Source organism: Boleophthalmus pectinirostris, unplaced genomic scaffold (genome assembly GCF_026225935.1).
Source record: "Boleophthalmus pectinirostris isolate CB_2022bp ecotype Guang Dong unplaced genomic scaffold, ASM2622593v1 HiC_scaffold_12, whole genome shotgun sequence".
Lineage (NCBI taxonomy): Eukaryota > Metazoa > Chordata > Actinopteri > Gobiiformes > Gobiidae > Boleophthalmus > Boleophthalmus pectinirostris.
Genome location: NW_026571018.1, coordinates 3,929,415 through 3,952,123, shown reverse-complemented (window position 1 = coordinate 3,952,123; position 22,709 = coordinate 3,929,415). Strand labels below are relative to the sequence as shown.

General features: G+C 37.9%; 1 protein-coding gene across 1 annotated transcript; it reads right to left on the bottom strand.

The window, feature by feature from the left end:
• Positions 1 to 507: 507 nt before the first annotated feature.
• Positions 508 to 22,709, bottom strand: ap4m1 (adaptor related protein complex 4 subunit mu 1). Its single transcript, XM_020924476.2, is given in 17 exon segments — positions 508 to 1,193; positions 1,196 to 1,348; positions 3,177 to 3,294; positions 7,501 to 7,551; positions 7,651 to 7,695; positions 7,798 to 7,889; positions 9,721 to 9,827; positions 12,981 to 13,034; positions 13,298 to 13,364; positions 13,483 to 13,542; positions 14,677 to 14,751; positions 15,183 to 15,293; positions 17,186 to 17,282; positions 17,906 to 18,012; positions 19,833 to 19,918; positions 21,709 to 21,767; positions 22,404 to 22,709. Coding segments are annotated over 16 exon segments (1,320 nt in total). The 5' UTR covers position 21,767; positions 22,404 to 22,709; the 3' UTR covers positions 508 to 1,154.

Below are 22,709 nucleotides of genomic sequence, written 5' to 3'. Positions count from 1 at the left end.
CAACCTTGCATTTAAAGGATTTCTGTCTGAGCAGCAGCAGTGAGTTGTATTTCCTGATAAAAAGCTCGGCAGCGGCGGACTGATATATGAGAAAATAGTGCCTCAACATGCGACGATTCATGCGACACGAGGTTAGTTTTATTTCAAACATTACATCAACACAGACACTGAGTATTACTTAAACATGTACAAATCGCTCCAAATAAAACTTCTGAGGTTAAATAAATGAGAAGGAAACAACAATGACATGGTTAAAAGAAAAGTCTGAAAAGTCAATTTTGAAGAGTACGGTAGGTCTGCTTAAAACCAAAGGACATGACAGAGATCCAAATCTTTATAATTCACAATTCCTGCCATAGTTACTTTTTTCAGACTTTTTTCATGTTCTGCGACTTATATTACTGTGTCGACTTATATATTCAGATTTTTCACACTCCTGTGCGCTCTAGCTTTTGCGACTTGTAGGTGCAGTCACTGACAACCTCAGAGCTCTGTGTGTCATCTCCTGCAAAAAGAGCCTCTGTCCTGCTGCAAGTAGTGAAAGATGCAGCAGAAAACGGTAATCGAGCAACAAAAAGAAAGTTTGGAGTAAGTGAGAAACTTGTGAGGGACTGGCAGAAAGTGGGAATGGAGAACACAGCTTCACGGTAACCGGAAGAGTGCACCATGAAACTTTCTTGGAAGTTATTGGATGACAAAGCCTAGACTTCAGTGGCAATCAAAGTTGCGTGGAGCTGCTCAGGTTTTTTTTTTTTATTATGGATGTTTTTATTGAACTGAGAAAACAAACAAAAACATCTCCACAAACCTGACTCTTATTTGACCTGGAGGAGGTCTTCCCACTTGTTTCCATAGAAATGCTGTTCCTTTGGCTATAATAATCCACAGTGCGACTTTAAACATATCTATCTTGACGGAAAATGTTCCAAAGTATGGTAAAGTTACACACTGCACCTTTAACATTTAAGCTGTAGAACTTAGTAATTGTTAATGTGCTAAATGTCATTGAGCCCTGTCGCCAGCAGAGGGCCTCACTCTCATGATCAGAGCGAGCGTGGACTTCAGAAACACAGAGGACCACCACCCGATGATGTCACGAGGATTTCAGGATCTTAAAGCGTTCGTGTCCTGAGTGCGCTCCCTGTTTCCTGGCGTCAGATCCGGACGGTGTAGGAGTCGGAGTGCGTGGTGTGTACCGGACCCATCTCTCTCCTGGACTGGGCTGGACCGGACTCAGTCTCAAGAAGCGGATCTGGAGCCCGGAGCAGGTCCATTTGGGAACCTCAAAGCTGAGTCCCACGGGCCCCACCTCTAGGAGAGACGAGGAGGACAGACCCGGCACGTCCAGCTGCGGGCACAAGGGGGCAGCAGTGAGTCATACACACATACATGTTGTTAAAGCTGCACTGTGTAACTTTTCTAGTTGCCCGTCAAACGCTTTTCTTCGTGGAGATGCCATTGCGTTGTCTGGAATGTTTCACAGTACGGCATTAAAGTTTTCTATCTTCATGGAGACTAAACTAGATCGAGTTACAGGTCAGATCTGTGGAGAGGCGACCCAACTCACAATAAGAACGCCTGTTTTTCAAGTTATTTTTGAGCTAAAAAAAAACCCCAACTGTCATTAAATAAATGTCAAGTAGAGCTGTTTAAAGTCATACCGTGGAACATTCCAAGCAGAGCAATGACATATCCATAGAAACAAGCAGGGACGGACCTCCAACCAAAAAGTTACACAATACAGCTTTAAAGTGCTATTAATAAATTATGGCGTAAAAGTGGCGGGCACAGTAACAGAGTGGTTAGCCCTCGCACCTCACAGTTGGAAGATTCCTCATTCGCTTCATTTGTGCTGCAAAAAGTTTTAGTTTGTGCGATTATGATTAGTATTATTAAGATATTAGCCGTTTTATTTTCAGACAGTGACGTCGTCCAGCCCCTCAAAATGTTAAATAGCTCCAAAACAGGCAGAAAATTATACCGTTTGTGCTGTGACAATTATTAAAATTATTATTATTTTTGCAGAAATTATATGACATCATTTCCGCTCAGCTGACGGCAGCGGCTTTAGGAAAACTCTGTGAAACTAGTGAAGATAAAAGATCTTGGTTACGTACACACAAACGGCAGAGTATACATACTGGGCCGTTTTAGAGCATTTTGAAACTTCCTGGGAGCTGCTGACCCCAATTTGATCTATAAAAAAATCATTAATATCTCAAAAACTAAAGCAGCACAAATGATTGACATAGTTTTTGTGTATGTTTGCATTTGATGGGGGTCCAGCTTCACGCAAGTCGACCAAAGAGCCAATCAAGAGCAAGGGCGTTGAATTTAACACCCCTTCTTGCCTACACCGCTGGTTTGGCTGCTCTGGGCAATGAAGGCAACTGATTGTCTGTTATTAATGTTCATATTTTGATTTAGGGACAAAATAGAGAAATAAAAACCCCAAGATCATGTAGAGCAGGTTCAAACCAACATTTTAAGATTGGACTGTCACCTATGTCCGCTTATATACACAGTTTATGGTATGAGCCAGAGGTGGGACCAAGTCATTGTTTTGCAATGCAAGTCTCAAGTAAGTCTCAAGTCTTTGACCTCAAGTCCGAGTCAAGTCCTAACCAAGCAAATACAGGCAAGTCCAAGTCGAGTCTCGAGTCACTGTCCCATAAGTCCAAGTCAAGTCCAAGTCGTCTGGTTTGAGCTTCAAGTCATTTCAAGTCTTCAAGCCAAAGTACCAAATATAGCTTTGATTTTTGCAATTTATATGACATTTTAAGATAAATTGTACTTAAAAATCTATGTATATTTATATTTGAGTATTTATAGAGGATATAAGTGTAGTAGAAATGCAAACTTTTTCTTTTTAAATGTCTTGACAAGATCTTAAAGTGAATCATTACAGTCAGAACAGAAAGAATTCAGATTTAAAAGTGTTTTTCAAGTCTTCTCAAGTCACAGGCAATTCAAGTCCTAAGTCACTGACCTTCAAGTCCAAGTCGAGTCCCGAGCCTTAGTCCATTTTATCAAGTCAAGCCTGAAGTCCTAAAAATAGTGACTCAAGTCTGACTCGAGTCCCCACTTCTGGTATGAGCGTGACCTTGAAGAGGGCGCAGACTCAGCAGTGATGAAGTCATGATGCAAAAAGTGTGTGATCTGTATTTGACGGTGACCTTGAAGAGGGCGGAGAGCTGCGTTCCTCCGTTGACCTTCGGGATGGACCAGATGACCACGCGGCTCTGAGGCCTCAGCTCTGCGCTCTGGTCTGGACTGCTCAGCTCCTGCGACAGACTGGGACAAAACACACAAACAGACGAAACTAAACACAGGAGCAAACAAACACAGGTGCACCGCGAGGCACTGACACTTCTAAAATTTAAAACTCAAACCCGATATTAAGGAATAGACTCGATACTCAATAACGATTCCGATACCACAGTGATAATAACAACGCTATTTAAACAACAGAATGTGATTTCCAACATTAAGTTATAGTTTTTTATTACTGTGCGGCCTTACGTCTGTGTAATATAAAGCCACATGGTGTTGACTTTTGGAGATTTGTTGTAAAAACACCGGAGGAAGCGACAGAACCCTGGCTCTGCTCTGTCTGAGAGAGGGACAGAGCAGGGAGAAGTGTACAGTCACTTCATGTAAACGAGCGCCTTCATTTTGTCCAAACACAGACGGAACTTTGGCGCAAGAATCACAACATTTAAATCAGGTATTTCGTAAACAAAACAGGCACTCCTTCAGCAGGGAGATCAAGAGTCTAACCCACAACCCTTTAAACATTAACAAAGTAAAGATGCTGTCATTTATTTTATTAGTCAGACGATACCTACTGTGTAATTTAGACACACACACATTTTGTCCGTTTACATTATGGTGGCTGAGTAACAGCAAAGGAATTATCTCCGTGTATGTCACATCTGAAGCACATATCCAGCCAGGAAGTAAAATTATAAGCTAAAATAAAAATAAAAAAATTAATTGGAAAAAAAAAAATTAGTGAAAACGAATTTTAAATACAATACAATAATGTTAACTGTGAAATGAGACTAACCCAGACCTGGGCACTGCAGCTCGAGGCCACATACAGCCCTTGACTCTGACCGGCCCTTTTAAGATCATTTGAAGGAGTTCAAGTATCTCGGGGTCTTAACTTCAGTCTCTACTATTGGTTGGTGTGTTTTACTTAAAGGCCACGCCCATGTTCTGTGTTTTACCTCAGCCCTGATGAAGACCAGGTTGGTGGAAACATGTTGGCTTTGACCATTTAAATAAAGGCCTTTCGACTATACTTTTCCTCGTGCAATTTTTACTTCTTTGGAGTGCCTGGAGTCCGTTGTGTTTTAGTTTTAATCCTTTTTCCAAGAGCGCCCTCTACCTGTTCCCACTGATTGGAACACCTGCAGCAAACAGCCACATTTTTGTTCTATCTCGGGGTCTTCTTCACGAGTGAGGGGAGGATGGAGCGTGAGATTGACAGGCAGATCGGTGCTGCATCAGCAGTGATGCAGTCGCTGTATCGGACCGTTGTGGTGGTGAAGAGATTTACTGTCAGTCTATGTTCCTCCCCTCACCTATGGTCATGATCTTTGAGTAATGATTGAAAGGACGAGATCACAGATACAAGCGGCACAAATGAGTTTCCTCCGCAGGGTGACTGGGCGCTCCCTTAGAGATAGGGTGAGGAGTTCCTTCACACGGGAAGAGCTTGGAGTAGAGTCGCTGCTCCTCCACGTCTAGAGAAGCAGCTGAGGCTCAGGCATCTGTTACGGATGTCTCCTAGTCATCTCCCTGGGGAGATTTTCTGGCATGTCCCAATGGGAGGAGGCCCCGGGGAAATCCAGGACACACTGGAAGGACTATGTCTCTGGACTGGCCTGGGAATGCCACAGGGTCCCTCTCTGTGACCCGGCCCCAGATATGTGGAAGAAAATGGATGGATGGAATAACATTTTTAAATCAACTCTAAAATGAATGCGGAGCCAGTGCAATGAGGAGAAAAAAATACTATACTATATAAAGATACTAAAACTAGTATCGAAACTTAATACTCATTTGAGCAGGTATCGATACTACAAAAAGTCACATTCACAGGACAGAAATTAACCTTTCCTGAAAAACTTTAGAATGATCTTGAGCTGTATCAGGAGCACAGACGCCCATGAACCACTGTTGAACTTCCCTGTGGACGACGGAGAGATTACACAGATATAAGGTGACATGGAAATATTAAAGAAAGCACTACGATTTAAAGTTGAAAATCACATTCTATTGTCTAAAGAAAGTGTTTTATTCATTTGCGGTATTGTTCTACAGTAGTATAAACAGAGTTTACAATATCGTGACAACACTTAAGTCCCCTCCTCGTCACTGAGACACAGGCGACTCCGTGAGTTTGCTTAAAGTTGTTATATTGCTTTTTAGACGTCATTTGTTTTCTTGCATTTTCCTGAATCTCATTTGATTTGTTTTGATTTGAATGACTGACCTCACGGAACCTTTGGGCGTGTCTCCAGGTGTGTCAGATGCCCTCCCCAAGTGCAGCGGTGGGTAGGACTCAGTTACATTTACTTGAGTAACTTTTGAAAGCAGTTTTATGTTTATTTCAGAGAACTTTTCTAGCAGCATACTTTTACTCCTCTTTGAGTAATATTTTTATTGACGTACTTTGTGTAAGTTGTGACGTAAGCTGTGGTTCCTCTTCCCACTGTGAGTAAGTCTAAAGTCACAAAAGCTTTATGTGTCTCATTTTTTATGTCTGCCCGTTGACAATACCAGATTCTGTGCATTATTTAATTATTTTGTCCTTCAACATTCCATTAAAGGTGCATTGTTTGTATGGATATGACATTGCTCTGCCTGGAATGTTCCGCAGTATGGCTTTAAACAGCTCTACTTCACATTTATTACACTACAGGTAGTTTTACAATTCTGAAATACCTAAAAAAAACAGGTATTTTGACTGAGCGCGGAGTCAAATTTCCACAGATCTGACCTATAACTTGAAAATAGAAAGGTTTAATGCCATACTGTGAAACAAAGCAGTAACATCTCCATGAAGAAAAGCATTTGACAGATTTCAAATTTTAAGACTACATTTATAAGATGATGGTCTGAACAGAAGACGCAAACGTCGTGTCGCGTATTCACTTTTTATTCCACATTTAGATGAGTGTTTTCGAGAGGAAATCTGTGCGCATACAGTGACGCAAAAGTGTGTGGAATTCGATTGTGTATGTTTGTACTTAAAGCAACAATGGCGTCTTTGGACATACAGAAGTTTTCACACCACGTATTTTCATCAGCTCCTCCTTCCACAAAGTTGTTCCACCATCGACTGGTTCTCCACGGCTCGTCCATATCCGTCTGACTCGCCTGTGACGAACTGGTGCATCCAGAATTTGACAGAGGTGACTGTAGATCCTTCTCTGTTCACAAATTGTATCTCTGCATATTCTGTACATTTGTTGGGAGCCTCCTGTAAGTTTATTGTGATGTAAACGTGTAAGCGACCTGAGCAGATCTGACCAGAGTTTTGTGTCTTGGGCAGTGTAGACGGAAACACTACGGCGGAGCATATTCAACTTTTACACTCTGGAGGGCACTTTCAGATTGTTGTGTTTTTAAGCCCCAAAAACGCCGTTACTGTCTAAACAAAAGGCGCGTCTGATAAAATACAGGCAGGTCATAATAATAATAATAATAATAATAGGCAGGTCATTTGGGCTCTATTTTCTAAGTGTTTTTTTTTTCACCCACTCAACAACAACAACAAAAAATTCTACAAAAAAAAAAATAATAATAATAATTTTTTTTTAAATTTCAAATATTTTTTTTTTCTCTTGTGTTTTTTTCTTTCACCGTTGATGTGGCTGATGAAAAAAGAAAAAAAAAACACTGCTCAGAGCTCAAAAGTAAAACTCATAAAAACACTGTATTCAGCTAGAATGAATACAACATAACAAGGAGCAGGTGAGTTTCAAACCCCAGCCTCCCTCGTCCAAACCTGAAGCCTAACGCCATGAGCTAATCTTCCACCAGTTTGCCTTCAATGAAGTTTGGTTTTTACAGGAATATACTGGGAAAACACTTAGGCTCTGAGTTTTGTTTTGTTTTTTTTATTAGCCACATCAACGGTGAAAAAAAAATTTTTTTTTGAAATGTTTTTTTTTTTTTTTGAGTTGGCAGAAAAAATAAAAACTTAGAAAACAGCCCAAATGACCTACTTTTTTTTTTTTTCTTCTGTACTCTCATATAAACAGACCTTTAATCAAATGTTACGTCCCAAAATTTAACCTTTAAGTTATTCCCAAATACTTTTTTACTCTTACTTGATTAATTTCTTGGACCACTTCTCACTTCTACTTGATGAATATTATTTTAAAGTAACGTTACTCTTACTTGAGTACAATTATAACTACTTTCCCCTCCTCTGCCTCTCTCTGTGTCAGATTCTCTCCCTTTGTTCTGATTTGAATGACTGACCTCACAGAGCCTTTGGGCACGTGCACCGACGCCTCCACGTTTATCGCAGCTCTAAGAAAAGAAAAAAAAATACACAGGAGGAGATAAGTCAGAAATCCCCCCCGTGTGTGTCAGATTGTGTCAGATGCCCTCCCCGTGTGTCACATTTACATTTTGGGGGGCAGGTCACAGCGCAGTTTCAGGTACATCAGTAATCTGTGAACAGAGGACACTAAAGTTACTCTGGGAAAATGTTTACAGCAAAGATCGGCTCAAACGTCTTTCCTACGCAAACATAACCACAATAACCGTAGTTACCGTCCGGAGGCGTCTCTCTCGACGGTGGGGAAAAGTCTGAAGGGAGCAGCACAGGGCAGCTCCTCCCTCAGCTGGTACTGCATCACTGTCTGCTGTAAATACAAAAATACAAACACATTAATACGACTAAACAGTTTGTGCCCTTAGTCCATCAAATTTGTAAAGTTGTAGTGTATTTTTTGTGTCATGTTTTTGTATATTTATGGAGAATTGTCGTGTGGGAGCGTGGGTGATGTAGGCTTGTGGGCGGAGTCTCGTACAGGCTCATACTGCTAACTGTAAGGACGGTTTGAATAGGACCAAAAAGAGGTCGCTAGATTACTCAGATTTCTCCTCAGATGCTTCCTCCTTTTCAGTACTCCTCAGTATATTTCAGTATTATTAGTACTGTATTTTTTGGACTATAAGAGGCACTTTTTTCATGGTTTGGGTGTTTCCTGCGACTTATACTCAAGTACGAATTATATATTAAAATACATAAATTCATATGTTTGTTATTTTCACACTGAAGCAGTGAGAGGTTCTAGTCTTTTGTGTGAGTATCTCCTGTTCCTGTTCCTCGTGTAACACTGTCACTTCACTCTACTACGCATGTCTCCTGCAGAAAGAGCCTCTGTCTTGCTGCAAGTAATGAAATATTCAGCCGAATATCGAGCAGCAGAAAGAAGGTGTGGACTGAGCGAGAAACTTGTGAGGGACTGATGAAAAGTGTAGGATTCTCTAACTGCAATGAAGAAAACAAAAAAAGCTCATCACAGGCTTAAAGACAGATTTAGCTAGAGTTGGTGGAGTTGCTCAGAAGTGACACCGAGGATGAAGACTTGAATGGATTTAGTGATTTGGAGTGAGATGGAGAGTTTGTTAAACTTGTTCTGTTCTGTTGTTTATGTTATAGTTTATCTGAAGAACTGTTCATATGACGTTAACAGTCTGTTGTTCTCTCTTCTATTGTTATTACTAAATTTCCCCCCATAAACGCAACTTACCGTATTTTTTGGACTACAAGTCGCTCCAGAGTATAAGCCGCGCCAGCCAAAAATGCATAATGAAGAAAATTAAAACATATAAGTCGCACTTTTTGGGGGTAAATTAATTTTATAAAATCAGAGACCAGGAATAGACATTTCATCAAAGGCAAGTTCTAGTAAACAACAACAGAACAAGTTTAACAAATTCTCCATCTCACTCCAAATCACTAAATCCATTCAATTCTTCATCCTGGGTGTCACTTCTGCGCAACTCCTCGACCTCCAGAGGTTAACAGAGCGCCACTTCCTCTTCTGTGTCGCCGTCGTCAGACTCAGCATCAGTTCCAGTTAGAATTATTGGGGCCTTTCTGAATCCCGACAGGATGGTTTCAGTGTCACTGAAATCCAGGCTTTGTCCATCCATCCAGTGACTTCAGGAAAGTTTCATGGTGCTCACTCCCGCTTACCGTGAATTTGTGTTCTCCATCCCCACTTTCCACCAGTCCCTCACAAGTTTCTTGCTCACTCCAAACTTTCTTTCTGCTGCTCAATTACCATTTTTGGCTGAATATTTCACTACATGCAGGACAACAGCTTTTTTCTATAGGAGACATGCGCAGTAGAGCCAAGTGACAGTGGTACAGGAGGAACAGGAGCAGCAGAAACTGACACACAACACTAGAACACCCTCTCGCAGATGTCAGTGTGAAAATTTTCCAGAGTTACCAGAGTATAAGCCACAGAATCACCCAAACCATGAAAAAAAGTGGGACTTATAGTCCGAAAAATACAGTAAACATGTTTTTTTCTTCTTTATTATGCATATTTTGGCTGGTGCAACCTATAGTCTGGAAAATACAGTCTATCTTATACCTTTGTGTGAAAGACAGCGCCTTCCCTCTCCCCAGACGCCTCCTCCTCCCTTGTATACTTCAGTACTTTAGTGTATCTTTACCTCTCCTTGTGACGGGCAGAGTCTGAGGATTCTGCTGGACTCAAACTCGTCCAGTTTGACGTTCTGGTGAAAGCTGCACTCGTCCACTCTCACCGCGGCCCCGTAACCTACAAACACAGACAGAGCCTGTGGTAAAAGGGCGACAGCTGGAACCCCCCGAGCCACTCTCACTTTGGCCCCGTGATCTACAAACACGCAGACACTCGATTATGACGCTGTTTTCTGACCTGGTATACAGAAATGTACAGCTTCCTCATCACAAACACACCTGGAGCTGTGTTTTGTTTCATGACACAAATACATATTTAAAACACTCCGTTCCATCTTGTGATGTCATGTGGTAAGACAGGAAATGCTCTACTCTGTTTTTAAAATCCATACATCTTCACTAGAATCATTTGGATATTTTCAGTCCTGGAATTGCCGATCTCTACTGAATTAAAGGTAAAAGGAGCTGTTGAATTGAAAACTCCCACTACATGACATCACAAGGTGGAACAGAGCATTTGGAGCTTTGGACATGTAGACAGCAAATGAAACAAAACTCGACTTCATCTTTGTTTCTGAGGAGGTGCAAACATTAGAACAACACTCTAAAATGTCTTAAAGGCAGTGTTGGGGAGTAACAGATTACATGTACCGGAGTAATGTAATCAGAGTACAAATTATGAGTAACTGTATTCAGTTACAGTTACTGTTTCAGTGAGTGGTAATTGGATTACAGTTACTTTGTTGAAATAAATGGATTACATGGCGGGATTTTCCTGTTTTCACATTTTGGGCTAAACCAGGACTAAATCAGGTCTAAACCAGGACTAAACCAGGTCTAAACCAGAACTAAACCAGGACTAAACCAGAACTTAAACCAGGACTAAACCAGATCTAAAACCAGGACTAAAACCAGGTGTAAACCAGGTCTAAATCAGGTCTAAACCAGGACTAAACCAGGTCTAAACCAGAACTAAAACCAGGTGTAAACCAGGTGTAAACCAGGTGTAAACCAGGTCTAAACCAGGACTAAACCAGGACTAAACCAGAAATAAAACCAGGACTAAACCAGGTCTAAAACCAGGACTAAACCAGGACTAAATCAGGACTAAACCAGGACTAAACCAGGTCTAAACCAGGACTAAACCAGGTCTAAACCAGGACTAAACCAGGACTAAACCAGGTCTACACTAGGATTAAACCAGGACTAACAATATGACACTAACAGTAGGTGGACATAATTTAAGGCAGCAGTGATCTCATATAAAAATAATTTCTCTATCAATAATATTTTTAATCTGGTTAAGTAGACACTGGGCTTTTTATTTTCTTTTAGCAGATAAAACTTATGTTCAGATCCTCGTCTTTGCTTCTCTACAGTAAACAAAAGTCTGTTCATGGAGACTTGGGCTCAACAGACAGTTTGACGAGAACAAACAAGAACTTTCAGGATGTTATTGCTACGTTCATGGAGTTTTAAAAAGCATGACAATATAATGTAATCCAAAGTATTCAGATCACTTTAAGTAATTTAATGGGTTACAAACTACATTTTGAGGTATGTAATCTGTAATCTGTAGGAGAATACATTTTTAAAGTCACCTTCCCAACACGTCTTAAAGGTCTCAAGAGTCAGTTTCGTGTCATGTCGGCCCTTTATCAGTTAGACCTAACCACAGAGCCTGTGGTAAAAGGGCGACAGCTCGACTTCTTGAGCCACTCTCCCTGCGTCATGTTAACCTACAAACACACAGACACTAAACTTAATGCATTTTAAAAGTTATAATCGTATTGGGTTTATGTGGTGGATCCCTCTGCCACCCCTCCATAGTGTCAGTATTATTTAATTTCACTTACATTAATTAATTACATTACACATCATTTAATTCATTTTATTTAGACTTATATTCTAATTTGAGTGCACACGTTTAGTTAATATAAGTCTGATTTACTTACACTTGTTCGTTTTGGTTTTTTTGAGCACTGGACCCTTGGAAGAGACCATTGTGACTCAACGGGGGGGTTAGTTTGTTTTTAGTTAGTTAGATAGTTTTTAGTTTGTTCAGTTTGTGTTGAGGTCACTTTATTATCACTTATTTTCTGTATTATATTTATTTGCCTTTTGTTACTTTGATTAAGCTGTTGGTTTAGTTAATTAATTAGTGTAATTCCTCCCCCTTGTGTTTAGTTTTAGTTCATCCTCAAGTATTTAAACACTCTGTTCCTTTGTCCGGTTGGGTTCGTTTTGTTCTGTTCAGTTTGATTTTGTGTTTCCCCAGTTGGTCCCGGCATTTTTGTGTTAATAATTTGCCTAATTTGAGCCTTTGTTAAATTCTTTTTTTGACTTTATTAAATTTAAACTTCTTTTTATACCTCGTCTTTGCCTTTCTGTTTGGTCCACTACAGTTTAAAACGCCAAACCCGTTAAAGAATAATCCTAGAAAATGTTTTAAATCTGAAAAAAAAGAATTAAAATATATTTGTGACTTTGGAAACACAAAACTATCGTATATAATTCAACTAGTAGTGATCTTTCTGCACTTTTGTGGTTAATACAGTTACTTTTTACACTTTATTACTTATTTTTCTATTTTATTTTGACTTGTACAATTACATTTATGATTTATTCGACTCCTGTCTTTTGCTCTTTTTTACTACTTTTATAGAATTTATTTTTTATTAATTTATAATTTTTTTTCTCTTTGTTATTATATTATATTGTGATGTGTGAGCTGCTAATAATTTCCCTTCAGAGAGAAATCAAAATGAAACTACTGCACATCACATCAGGTTTGTCAAGTTGTAGTGTACTGTTTTGAGTCAAGTTTTTATAAATTGTATTAATTTATTTTGTTTATTGTTGAATATAATTTCCGCAAAAATAATAATTAATAGTTTTAGAAATATACTCGCACAAATGAAAACTGTCACAGCAGAAGACAGCACAAACAAAACACAAATGTTTCGTATAATTTTCTTTCTGTTTTGAGGCTGTTTTATATTTTGAGGGGCTGGATGACGTCATTAGCTGAAAATAAAATGAACCATAAGAACCATAATCGCACACACACAACTTTTTGCAGCACAAACAAAGCACAAACGATTGACCATGAAACAATTTGGGGCATTTTAGAGCATTTTTAAGCTTCCTGGCAGCTGGCTGACCCCGATTTGACCTATAAAAGAATCGTTAATGTCTCCAAAACTAAAGCAGCACAAACAAAACTTTGCAGCACAAAGGGATTGAACCACAGACCAGTCCCCCTCGTTACCTCTGAGCTGCGAGCGGCCGATACTGAACTCCTCGTTTAGACCGATCCTCATCTCTGAAGGAAAGAGAAAAGATTAATTAAAATGAGATTACGAAAGTACAAGTTTTTAAAAATAAGAATCATGTGAGTTCTTTTTTCTAACACTAGAGGGGGCTGTTGCTCCACTTACACACTGGACAGACCTACAGAAATGCCCTCTCTGTGTCAGATGCCCTCCCTGTGTGTCAGATGCCCTCCCTGTGTGTCAGATGCCCTCCCATGTGTGTCAGATGCCCTCCCCATGTGTGTCAGATGCCCTTCCCGTGTCTTATTCTGACCAGAACAGCGCGGCGTGTAGCATTTCACTCGGATCTCGCCCTCTACGTCGGCCTTCATCATCATGCCCTAGACACACGTACACACAAACACTTTAGATTGAACAGGTTTTCCTTCATTTTTTATTTGTATAAGGGTACAATACAATTTCTGAATCTATAAGATATACAAAACAGATCTGACTCACGTTTGCTCCGATCACGACAGTCATTCTCTCCACAACGTCCACAAAAATTTCACTCTTCCCCTGAAACAGAAAACACAGGACTTGGATAGTAGTAACTGTAGTAATAGTATTTGCAACAGTATTTGTAGTAGTAGTAGTAGTAATGAGCCAGACTAAACCAAACCCTCTCAAATAACTTTACAGTCACAAGCAGGCAAGCATTTTTTTTGGTCTCTCACATTTTTGTTTAAACTAAACGTCTCTATTTACCCAGGACAGTCCCAGTTTTGAGCCTTGTGTCCCCTGTCCCAGCAGATTTATACAAAACCATTGACTTATTCCAGTTTTATCCAAGAAATATCCTAAACTAGGACTAAACCAGGACTATTTACAATTTCTGACTAATCTGATCCTCGTCAATAGTAAAAAGGAGCATAATTGTCATTTGTTTTGCCAAAATACAGAAAACTGTATTTGCAAATAAACATAAAAAATGCATCGATAGAAGTTATGACTGACACCAGAATCTACAATGTTACACGATCTTCACAATTTTATTTATACCAAACATCTCAACCCGGGTGTGTGTGTACCGGTTTTGTTTTGAAAATCTGGTCCAACCACAGGCTCCTAATAATGTGCTGTTTAAATATATTTAGTTTTCTTGCTTTGACTATCTTAAAACTTTTTGTCAGTGTTAATATGTGCATTGACAAAAGAAACAGAAAACATGCACCAACATTCTTGTAGAGGTGCAAATACAAGAAACAGCAATTAAAAAGTGAAAAAAAGCATCGCACACTCAGATGGACGATGTCCAAAAGCTTTTTTGAATTTAATTTTCAAATTACGTTTCGGCAAAAAGCCTTCATCAGATCATTTTTCTTGCTTTGGATCACAGTATGTGCAAGAAAAATGATCTGACGAAGGCTTTTTGCCGAAATGTAATTTAAAAATTCAAAAAAGACATTGTCCATCTGAGTGTTATGCTTTTTTTTCACTTTTTAATGTGTGCATTGTGTCACCATGGTAACAGATGATCGTTCCACCATACACATGCATGTAGAACACTCCCAGGATGATGTCAATGCAAAGTAACAATTAAAAGTGATAGTTGTAGTAATTGCAGTAGTAGCAGCTTGTACAGTATTCGTTCATTGGTTCACTGAATGTGGTGTATTTGCAGTAGTAATAATAGTTATTTTCAGTACTGACCTGTTCTCGTTGGTGAATCGGTCGCGTTGCTGCTGAACTCGGGGCGACTTTACTCTGCTGCGTCTCAGCTCCAAACTGAAACGTCACATGAAAATTATATAAGAAAATATTAAAGGTCCTGTACTACAGAAACTTGACTCCTGTGAACTTTAACCAAGTTATAATGTTGTTACTTCATCAAAAACAGACAGGACCTGGAGTGTTTTCTTTCATTCACACATTTGACTAATCCTTTATTATTCGTCTACATCTCCAAACTTCAAAATGCTCTGTTCCACCTTGCAATGTCATGAAATATAGCAGTAGTAGCTTATTTTCTTCAGTCATGAACTTAATGGATTGATAAAAACATTTCGAGAGATCATTTATGAAAGCCTAACCCTGTTTTCAAAGTAACAGCTCCTGTTGAGATTGTTAATTTTAGAAATGAAATCATCAAACAACATTATAACATAGATCAGAAAACAGTGTACTAAGGGTGTATTTTAGTTTTTTTTATTTCTCACCAGAGCCACATTGCTGAGATCGAAGAGGCTGAAGTTTCTGGAGCTCACGGCTTCAGTTTGGATGAAGTTTTTCAAGACGTCGCATGAGGTTGTCTGGATGTACCCGTAATCCTACAAAATGAAACACAAAAACATTTTAATCCTACAAAATAAAACAGACACAAAAAATTATCTTACAAAATAAAACACAAAAACATTTAATCCTACAAAATAAAACACAAAAACTTTTTAATCCTACAAAATAAAATACAAAAATATTTTAGTCCTACAAAATAAAACACAAAAACATTTTAATCCTACAAAACACAAAAACATTTTAATCCTACAAAATAAAACACTAAAACATTTTAATCCTACAAAATAAAATACAGAAATATTTTAGTACTACAAAATAAAACAGAAACATTTTAATCCTACAAAACACAAAAACATTTTAATCCTACAAAATAAAACACTAAAACATTTTAATCCTACAAAATAAAATACAAAAACATTTTAATCCTACAAAATAAAACACAAAAACATTTTTGTCCTACAAAATAAAACACAAAAACATTTTAATCTTACAAAATAAAACACTAAAACATTTTAATCCTACAAAATAAAATAAAAAAAAATTTAGTTTTACAAAATAAAACATGAAAACATTTAATCCTACAAAACACTACAACATTTTAATCCTACAAAATAAAACACTACAACATTTTAATCCTATGAAATAAAACACAAACACATTTTAATCCTACAAAATAAAACACAAAAACATTTTAATCCTACAAAATAAAACACAAACACATTTTAATCCTACAAAATAAAACAAAAAAAAATTTAATCCTACAAAATAAAAACACTAAAACATTTTAATCCTACAAAATAAAATACTAAAACATTTTAAGCCTACAAAATAAAACACAAAAAAGTTTTAATCCTACAAAATAAAATACAAAAACATTTTAGTCCTACAAAATAAAACATAAAAACATTTAAATCCTACAAAACACAAAAACATTTTAATCCTACAAAATAAAACACTATAACATTTTAATCCTACAAAATAAAAGCAGATATGCACAAAATACTCTGTCATAAGTCATCTTACAATAGACTAGACTACTGCAGCTCCCTCCTCTCCGGCCTCGACTCCAAATCCATCTCCTGCCTCCGACTGGTTCAAAACGCAGCAGCTTTATCTTTACTTATAAAACGAAATCTTCTTCGCTAAATATTTTGTATCACTAATAAATTTGACATTTTCATCCAGAATGAGGCCGAGGTATTTAAATTTAGTAACTGTCTAAATTTTCTCATTTTGAATAGTCAAGCCAAAGTCACAGTTTTTTGTTTGTGTGTGCACTGAAAAACAAAGAGAAACTGTTCTGAGAATTTCTTTGGAGTAAATGCCCCCAGTTGTTATTATTTATTGTTATTATTTTTTTAAAGCAGAACTCTTCAGAGCTTTTAACCATGTTGTAGTTGTTTCCCGTCGCCATGTACTCACACAAAGTTGTATTTGGAGTGAGTCGTGCATGTTTGAGCGATCTGTAATCGCTTATTTCAAGACTCAATTTTGCCGATACCCTGTTCTCCAATTGAATTTTCTTATTCGGTGGAGCTTAATACAAGAGGAGCTACTAGTGGTAATTGTGTTGTCCCAATGTTCAGGAAAACTCTTGACCAGTTCCAAAGGGGCCAGACTGTGAAACTGTAACCAGCTGATTTAAAACGGGAAATTTAAAAGTAAATTAAAATTATTGTATGTTTCCAACCAAAAATGCACTCACTGAAAATGTAATAATGCTGTATCTGTTTGTCACTAATGTGTCTTGTCTGTTTTTACGCAGGTATTTTATATTTTTATTGAAAACTAACACTTAAAGTAATGAATCTGGCTTGGCTAATGCGATTGTGATGACCTTAATAAACATAAATAAACAAAAGCCATTTGATGTTGCTTCTTTGGGCCGCAGTAGCGTCTCCTAAACTGTGAAAAAGAGAGTCCGTACCACAACTTCATCCAGGAGCTCGTAGATCAGAGCAAAGTTCATCTGCACGGACTTTTCGTTCAGGGTTCCGCAGTAATCCTTCACCAGGGAACACAGCCTGAAACACACAACAAAACAGCTTTAACTCTCTTCGAACGTGATGAAATCTCCCACAGTTCCTTCAGTGAGGCATATCTGAAGCGCACAGCTATTGTGTGAGTCTGATTTCAATCGTCGTAATTAGTGCCCGACCGGTATGGATTGGATTTTGCTGCGGCTGATATGAAACTGATAAAATGGGAGTTGGAGCTGCCGATATATTTAGTGATGTAAAAATTCACTGTAAATTTTGAATTGTTTAAAAAAACTTAGGTTTGGCTCTGGTGGATTTTAAATTGGGTTTATTTAGGCAACATTTATTGCTGTTGTTGTTATTCTGCCTCTTCGCGTCATATTTACAGACAGTAGGTCGGACTAATGGCATTTTTGCATCACATTCTAGCAGCTAGTGATGGGTATTTCAGTTCTTTTTAGAGAACCGGCTCTTTTGGCTTGGGTCACTAAAAGCAGCCAGCTCTTTCGGCTCCCAAGCGGCTCTTCAGGTTGTTTTGTTGCAAGCAGGACTAAACCAGAACTGAACCAGTACTGAGTGTCGGGACTTGTTGGGATATGTTTCCAGGTGCCCATATCGGTTGATAATATCGCCCTAGTCGTAATGTAAAACCGTGGTGGAGTTTTTACTTGTTGAGGAAGTCGACGATGGTGAACGGCGACGAGGCGGAGTTCGTGGTGACGACCCAGAACAGTCCTCCCTGTTTCACATGCACGAAATACACGTCTTTATGATTCTGTGAATAAATATAAGAAAAAAAACAATGAAATTCAACTCTTTATGACTCAGGAAATATAAAACACAAAAATATGGCGCTCGTCTCTGCTCTAAAGTTATAATAATCTATGACACTTGTGGATCATTATATTAAAACATACACGTTTTAAATCTCACTATTCATCTGAAACAAGTCAGCTTTGTCCGTGTACCATTCATTCTTTTGAATTTCAATTAAGAACAAAAAACAATTAAATGGGAAAACAGTTTTTTATTTCATTAAACCGTTTGTTACGGGATTTGGCCTTTTTGGTATTTTATCTCGAGCTCCCTTTGTCTCTTTTTTGTGTGTGTGTGATATGTTAACACAAACTCCTTATTTCACTACCACTATTCTTTTTTTTTTTTATTTTACCTACACTGTTAATTAATAAATCACAAATTTTAGTTAAACCTTCAACGTCTTGGGGGAATGTAAAATAAAGGGAATATAACAAATTTTTTGTGTCAAACAAAAAAACAGATTTCGACCTTTATATCCAATATTTATTCAAATAACACCAATCAAAAAACAAAAGTCTCGGTGCCTATTTCAGTTTTGATGTTTTATTCTCTCTGGGGGTTTATTTGCCCTACAATTTCTGCCACGTCAACTGAACAAAAGAGAGTTTATCGTCTCGCTCAGGGGCGGCCAATTATTTTTTCCATGGGGCCAAATGAGAAACAGAAAATATTGTGGAGGGTCAAGCCAAATTGCTTAACTCAGTTCTACATTATATTAACTGTATTTCTCTATAAAAAGCAGTAAATAACATTGTTTTGACGAGCTGGTAAGAGTTTATGTTACGACTAAGCAATGAAAAAGTGAGGTTGGCATAAAAAAAATGGCATAAAAATAACACCTCTAAAATAAAAGCAACGCAGCTTTAATCCATGTATGAGGTAAAGTTATAAAATATGTTTATTTTGTAACTTCAAATGAGCTTAACTGGGCCGGTCAGAGTCAAACAAAGGACAATACTTCTCGTTTCTTGTCATGGTGTTCAACAATGACTTTCTATGACGTGAAACTAAACGTGCCGCTATAAAAGAAGAAGACATGTTTGTCCACAAAATTGCAACGATTTTTCAGGTAAGTCCTTCTAGCAGCAGAACATCCAGGGCAAATAAACCAGAGAGAATAAAATATCAAAATTATCAAAATTTTAAAAGGCACAGTGAATGTTTTTTGATTGGTGTTATTTGAAATAAACTTAAAATTAAATATTGGAAATAGAGGTCGAAATCTGTTTTTTGTTTGACACTAAAACTGAAAACTGAAATAACAAACTGTTTTCCCATGTTATTGTTTTTCGTTCTTAACTGAAATTCAGAAGACTCAGCAGCCTTCCATGTGAGAAAACTGCGATGCCCAACAGGAGCTGACGTTACCGTAAACATCATCACAATAAAGTTTTTAGAATTGCATTCGGGATTAAAGTGATTAAATATAATGTACAATCTTTGAAGCGCTAATAAGTGCAACTGAACTGAGCTTTTAATAACGTTTAACATCAAACTAAGGCAAAAACTGATAAAAACTGTAATTCATTTGCATATAAAGAGTAAACAAATGAAAATGGTGAGGGGTATGTGGATGGAGGTGCGTCCTGGTGGAGGTCTGCGGGGTGGGGTCCTCTGGGTGGAGGTCTGCGGTCACAGTCAGAGTCTTTTGAACAATTTGGACAGACTTCAGTGTGATTCTGATCTTGCTCTGACGTCCTGCTCATCCCTAAATCACAGACATACACAAAACACACACACACACAAAACTATTATGACAATATGAATATGAGTTACCATGACGACCGGAGGCTGGTCTCCGGGCAGAGCTGTGACTTTTTCGTAAAACACTCGAACCACATCGCTGCTGTTCTCTCCTCGGACTGAAGGGGGCGGTTAGGGAGCCACATTTTTAACACGTATACATCATGTAAAGTGACCAGACGTCCCTGTTTACCCGGGACAGTCCCAGATTTGTCCAAAACCACTGATTTGTCCCAGTTTTATACAAGAAACGTCCCAGGTGTCTCTATTTTTGACCAATTTAACACTTGTCAATAGTAAAGAGAGGCATAAACTGTCATTTGTTTAGGTAAAATACAGAAAAGCTGCTTAAAAATGACCAAAACACAAAGAAAATGTGACTATACTGACTCATTTTAGTCATAAATGGGCAGAGTGCAGAACAGTTCTCCTTAATTACACGCTTGTTTCACAATTTTATTATTACCAATCGCCAAAAAAACTAGAGTGTTCCAGTTTTTGATTCCGAAATTCTGGTCACCTTAATATTATGATAAAAAAGGATGCACTGATATAGTTAATTTTGTTGATTTATTACAAAAAAAGGATGCAATTGTGTTATGTAACTGTTATTTAGCCTTCAGATCACCACTGAAAAACTTTGTATGAATAAAGGTTCAAACATTATGACACGCTTGTAAATAGTCTTACATTTAGGCTGTCTCATTTCTCTTTCCTTGCTTCCTTCTCCTCGATTCCTCTCCTAGATCCTCTAATTTTCAGCTGTCAATCAAATGTGTCAAATTAAGTGTTGTCCCAAAAAAAAAAAAAAAAAAAAAAAAAAGGAAGGGAGGAGTAAACATGAAGCTTCAGGAGGCAGACATCAGAGAAAAGAATCAAACGTTATAGGCCTCAGTGAAGAGTTTAGATCCTCTCTCCTCACATTGTCTCCTCTGTGGGTGGGACTTCCTCACTCATTTCCTGCAGAATCATGGAGAAGGAAGCGAGGAAAGAGAAATGAGACGCGGCCAAAGTATTATATCCAATTACAGACCCAACCTATATGTCTGTAGGGCTGGGATCATTCAGAATTTGCTGATACGATACATATCTCGATACAGTGAGCATACGATTTGATACGGTACATTTCAAATCGATTCATTACAGTTCAATAAAAAATAAACCTAAATCAAGGCTGTGATACTCAAAAGTTTTTGTTAAACCTCTTCTTGTGCAAAGTTCAAATGAAACACAGAACATCAAAACAGTGAAAATGTCAAATGTGTCACATAAACGAGTTTCCTTCAACTAAACAAGCAACAAAACTGTAGCTCTGTAACTAAATAATGGAATAAAATGCATCAAAAAATACTCTTGGCGATACTGTATCAGCACATTAAACGAAACCCCTGGTAAAATGATATATTTTACCAGAGAACCGATACCAAATCCAGCTAATTTTTCAGTATCTGCGCTGATATTTGATGCTTAATAATAAAACATTGAAAACTTATTCATATGTCCTTGCCCCTAGTGATAGTTTAGAGCACGGGTGTCCAAACTTTTTTCATCAAGGGCCACATATCTAAACACAGACGAAGCAGAGGGCCGATCGAGGCTGTAGACTGATGCTCAATACAGGGAATAATTGAAATATGTGCATGTTTAACACGTTAGAATGAGTCATCAGTCCTTTATTCATGCTAAGATCCTTAAAACCTCACACTAATTATGAAATATTAGCTTTATTAAGGTAGATTTTCAAAAAAACTAGCAGTAAAAAAATATTTTTTAATTGATGCAAGGTCATTTGGGCCAATTCACCTGGAAGTCTGAGGGCCAAGAAAAATTTGTCTGAGGGCCGCATTTGGCCCACGGGCCATAGTTTGGACATGCCTGGTTCAGAGTAAAAACACTCAGTGAAGGATACAGTCTTTGTAAATGAGGTGGTCTCCTTTCGATGACAGAATGAAGAACTGACAGATCATCCTGAAACAGAGACAATAAGATTTTAAATGTTTTACACACAAAACTACAATCTTAGACATTAGACTTGGTTCGGGCCTGGTTGAGTCCTAGTTTAGACCTGGTTTAGATCCAAGTCAGTTCTGGTTTAGACCTGGTTTAGTCAAAGCTTTGGTTCTGCTTTAGTCCCAGTTTAATCCAAGTTAAGTCAAGGTTTTAGTCCTGGTTTAGTCCTGATGTGAGAGTTTTGCTAAAACTAGGGTGACCAAATGTCATATTTACCCAGGACAGTCCCAGTTTTGAGCCCTGTGTCCCCCGTCACAGCAGATTTATAAAAAACTAGTGATTTATCCCAGTTTTATACAAAAAATGTCCCAGGTGTCCCTATTTTTGACCAATTTGATCCCTGCAAACAGTAAATAGAGGCATACATTGTCATTTGTTGAGATAAAATACAGAAAAGTTGCTTAAAAATGACCAAAACAACAAGAAAATATGACTATACTGACTCACATGTTAGTCCTGAGTAAGTCATGAATGTCAAATGTACAAGTTTCCTTAATTCTGCACTCAATTTCACAATTTTATTATTACCAACCACAATAATATTTGTGTAATAAATGCCATGAAAAACACCGTCTCATTAAAGCCTTTTCTTACCTTACCTGTGGAATTTTAACCCGTGAAAATTATGTGAAAAAGTGAATTCCTTGTACTGTCACTGTACAAAAATATAAACATAATTTTGAAGCTAACATTAGGTCAGCTTTTTACAACAGTCCCGCCAATAATCATCATAATTCTACTCCAGGTAACGTTATAACTCTTCGTACTAAATGTGAACTATCTCCGCCGTGGGTTTACGATCATATATCCAGGTTTAGTTTAAGATTGTTGGTGAAATTGTGACTAAATGCAGTTAGCTTCCTGTATGCTAAGTGCTAATGCTAACCAAAACAGTGAACC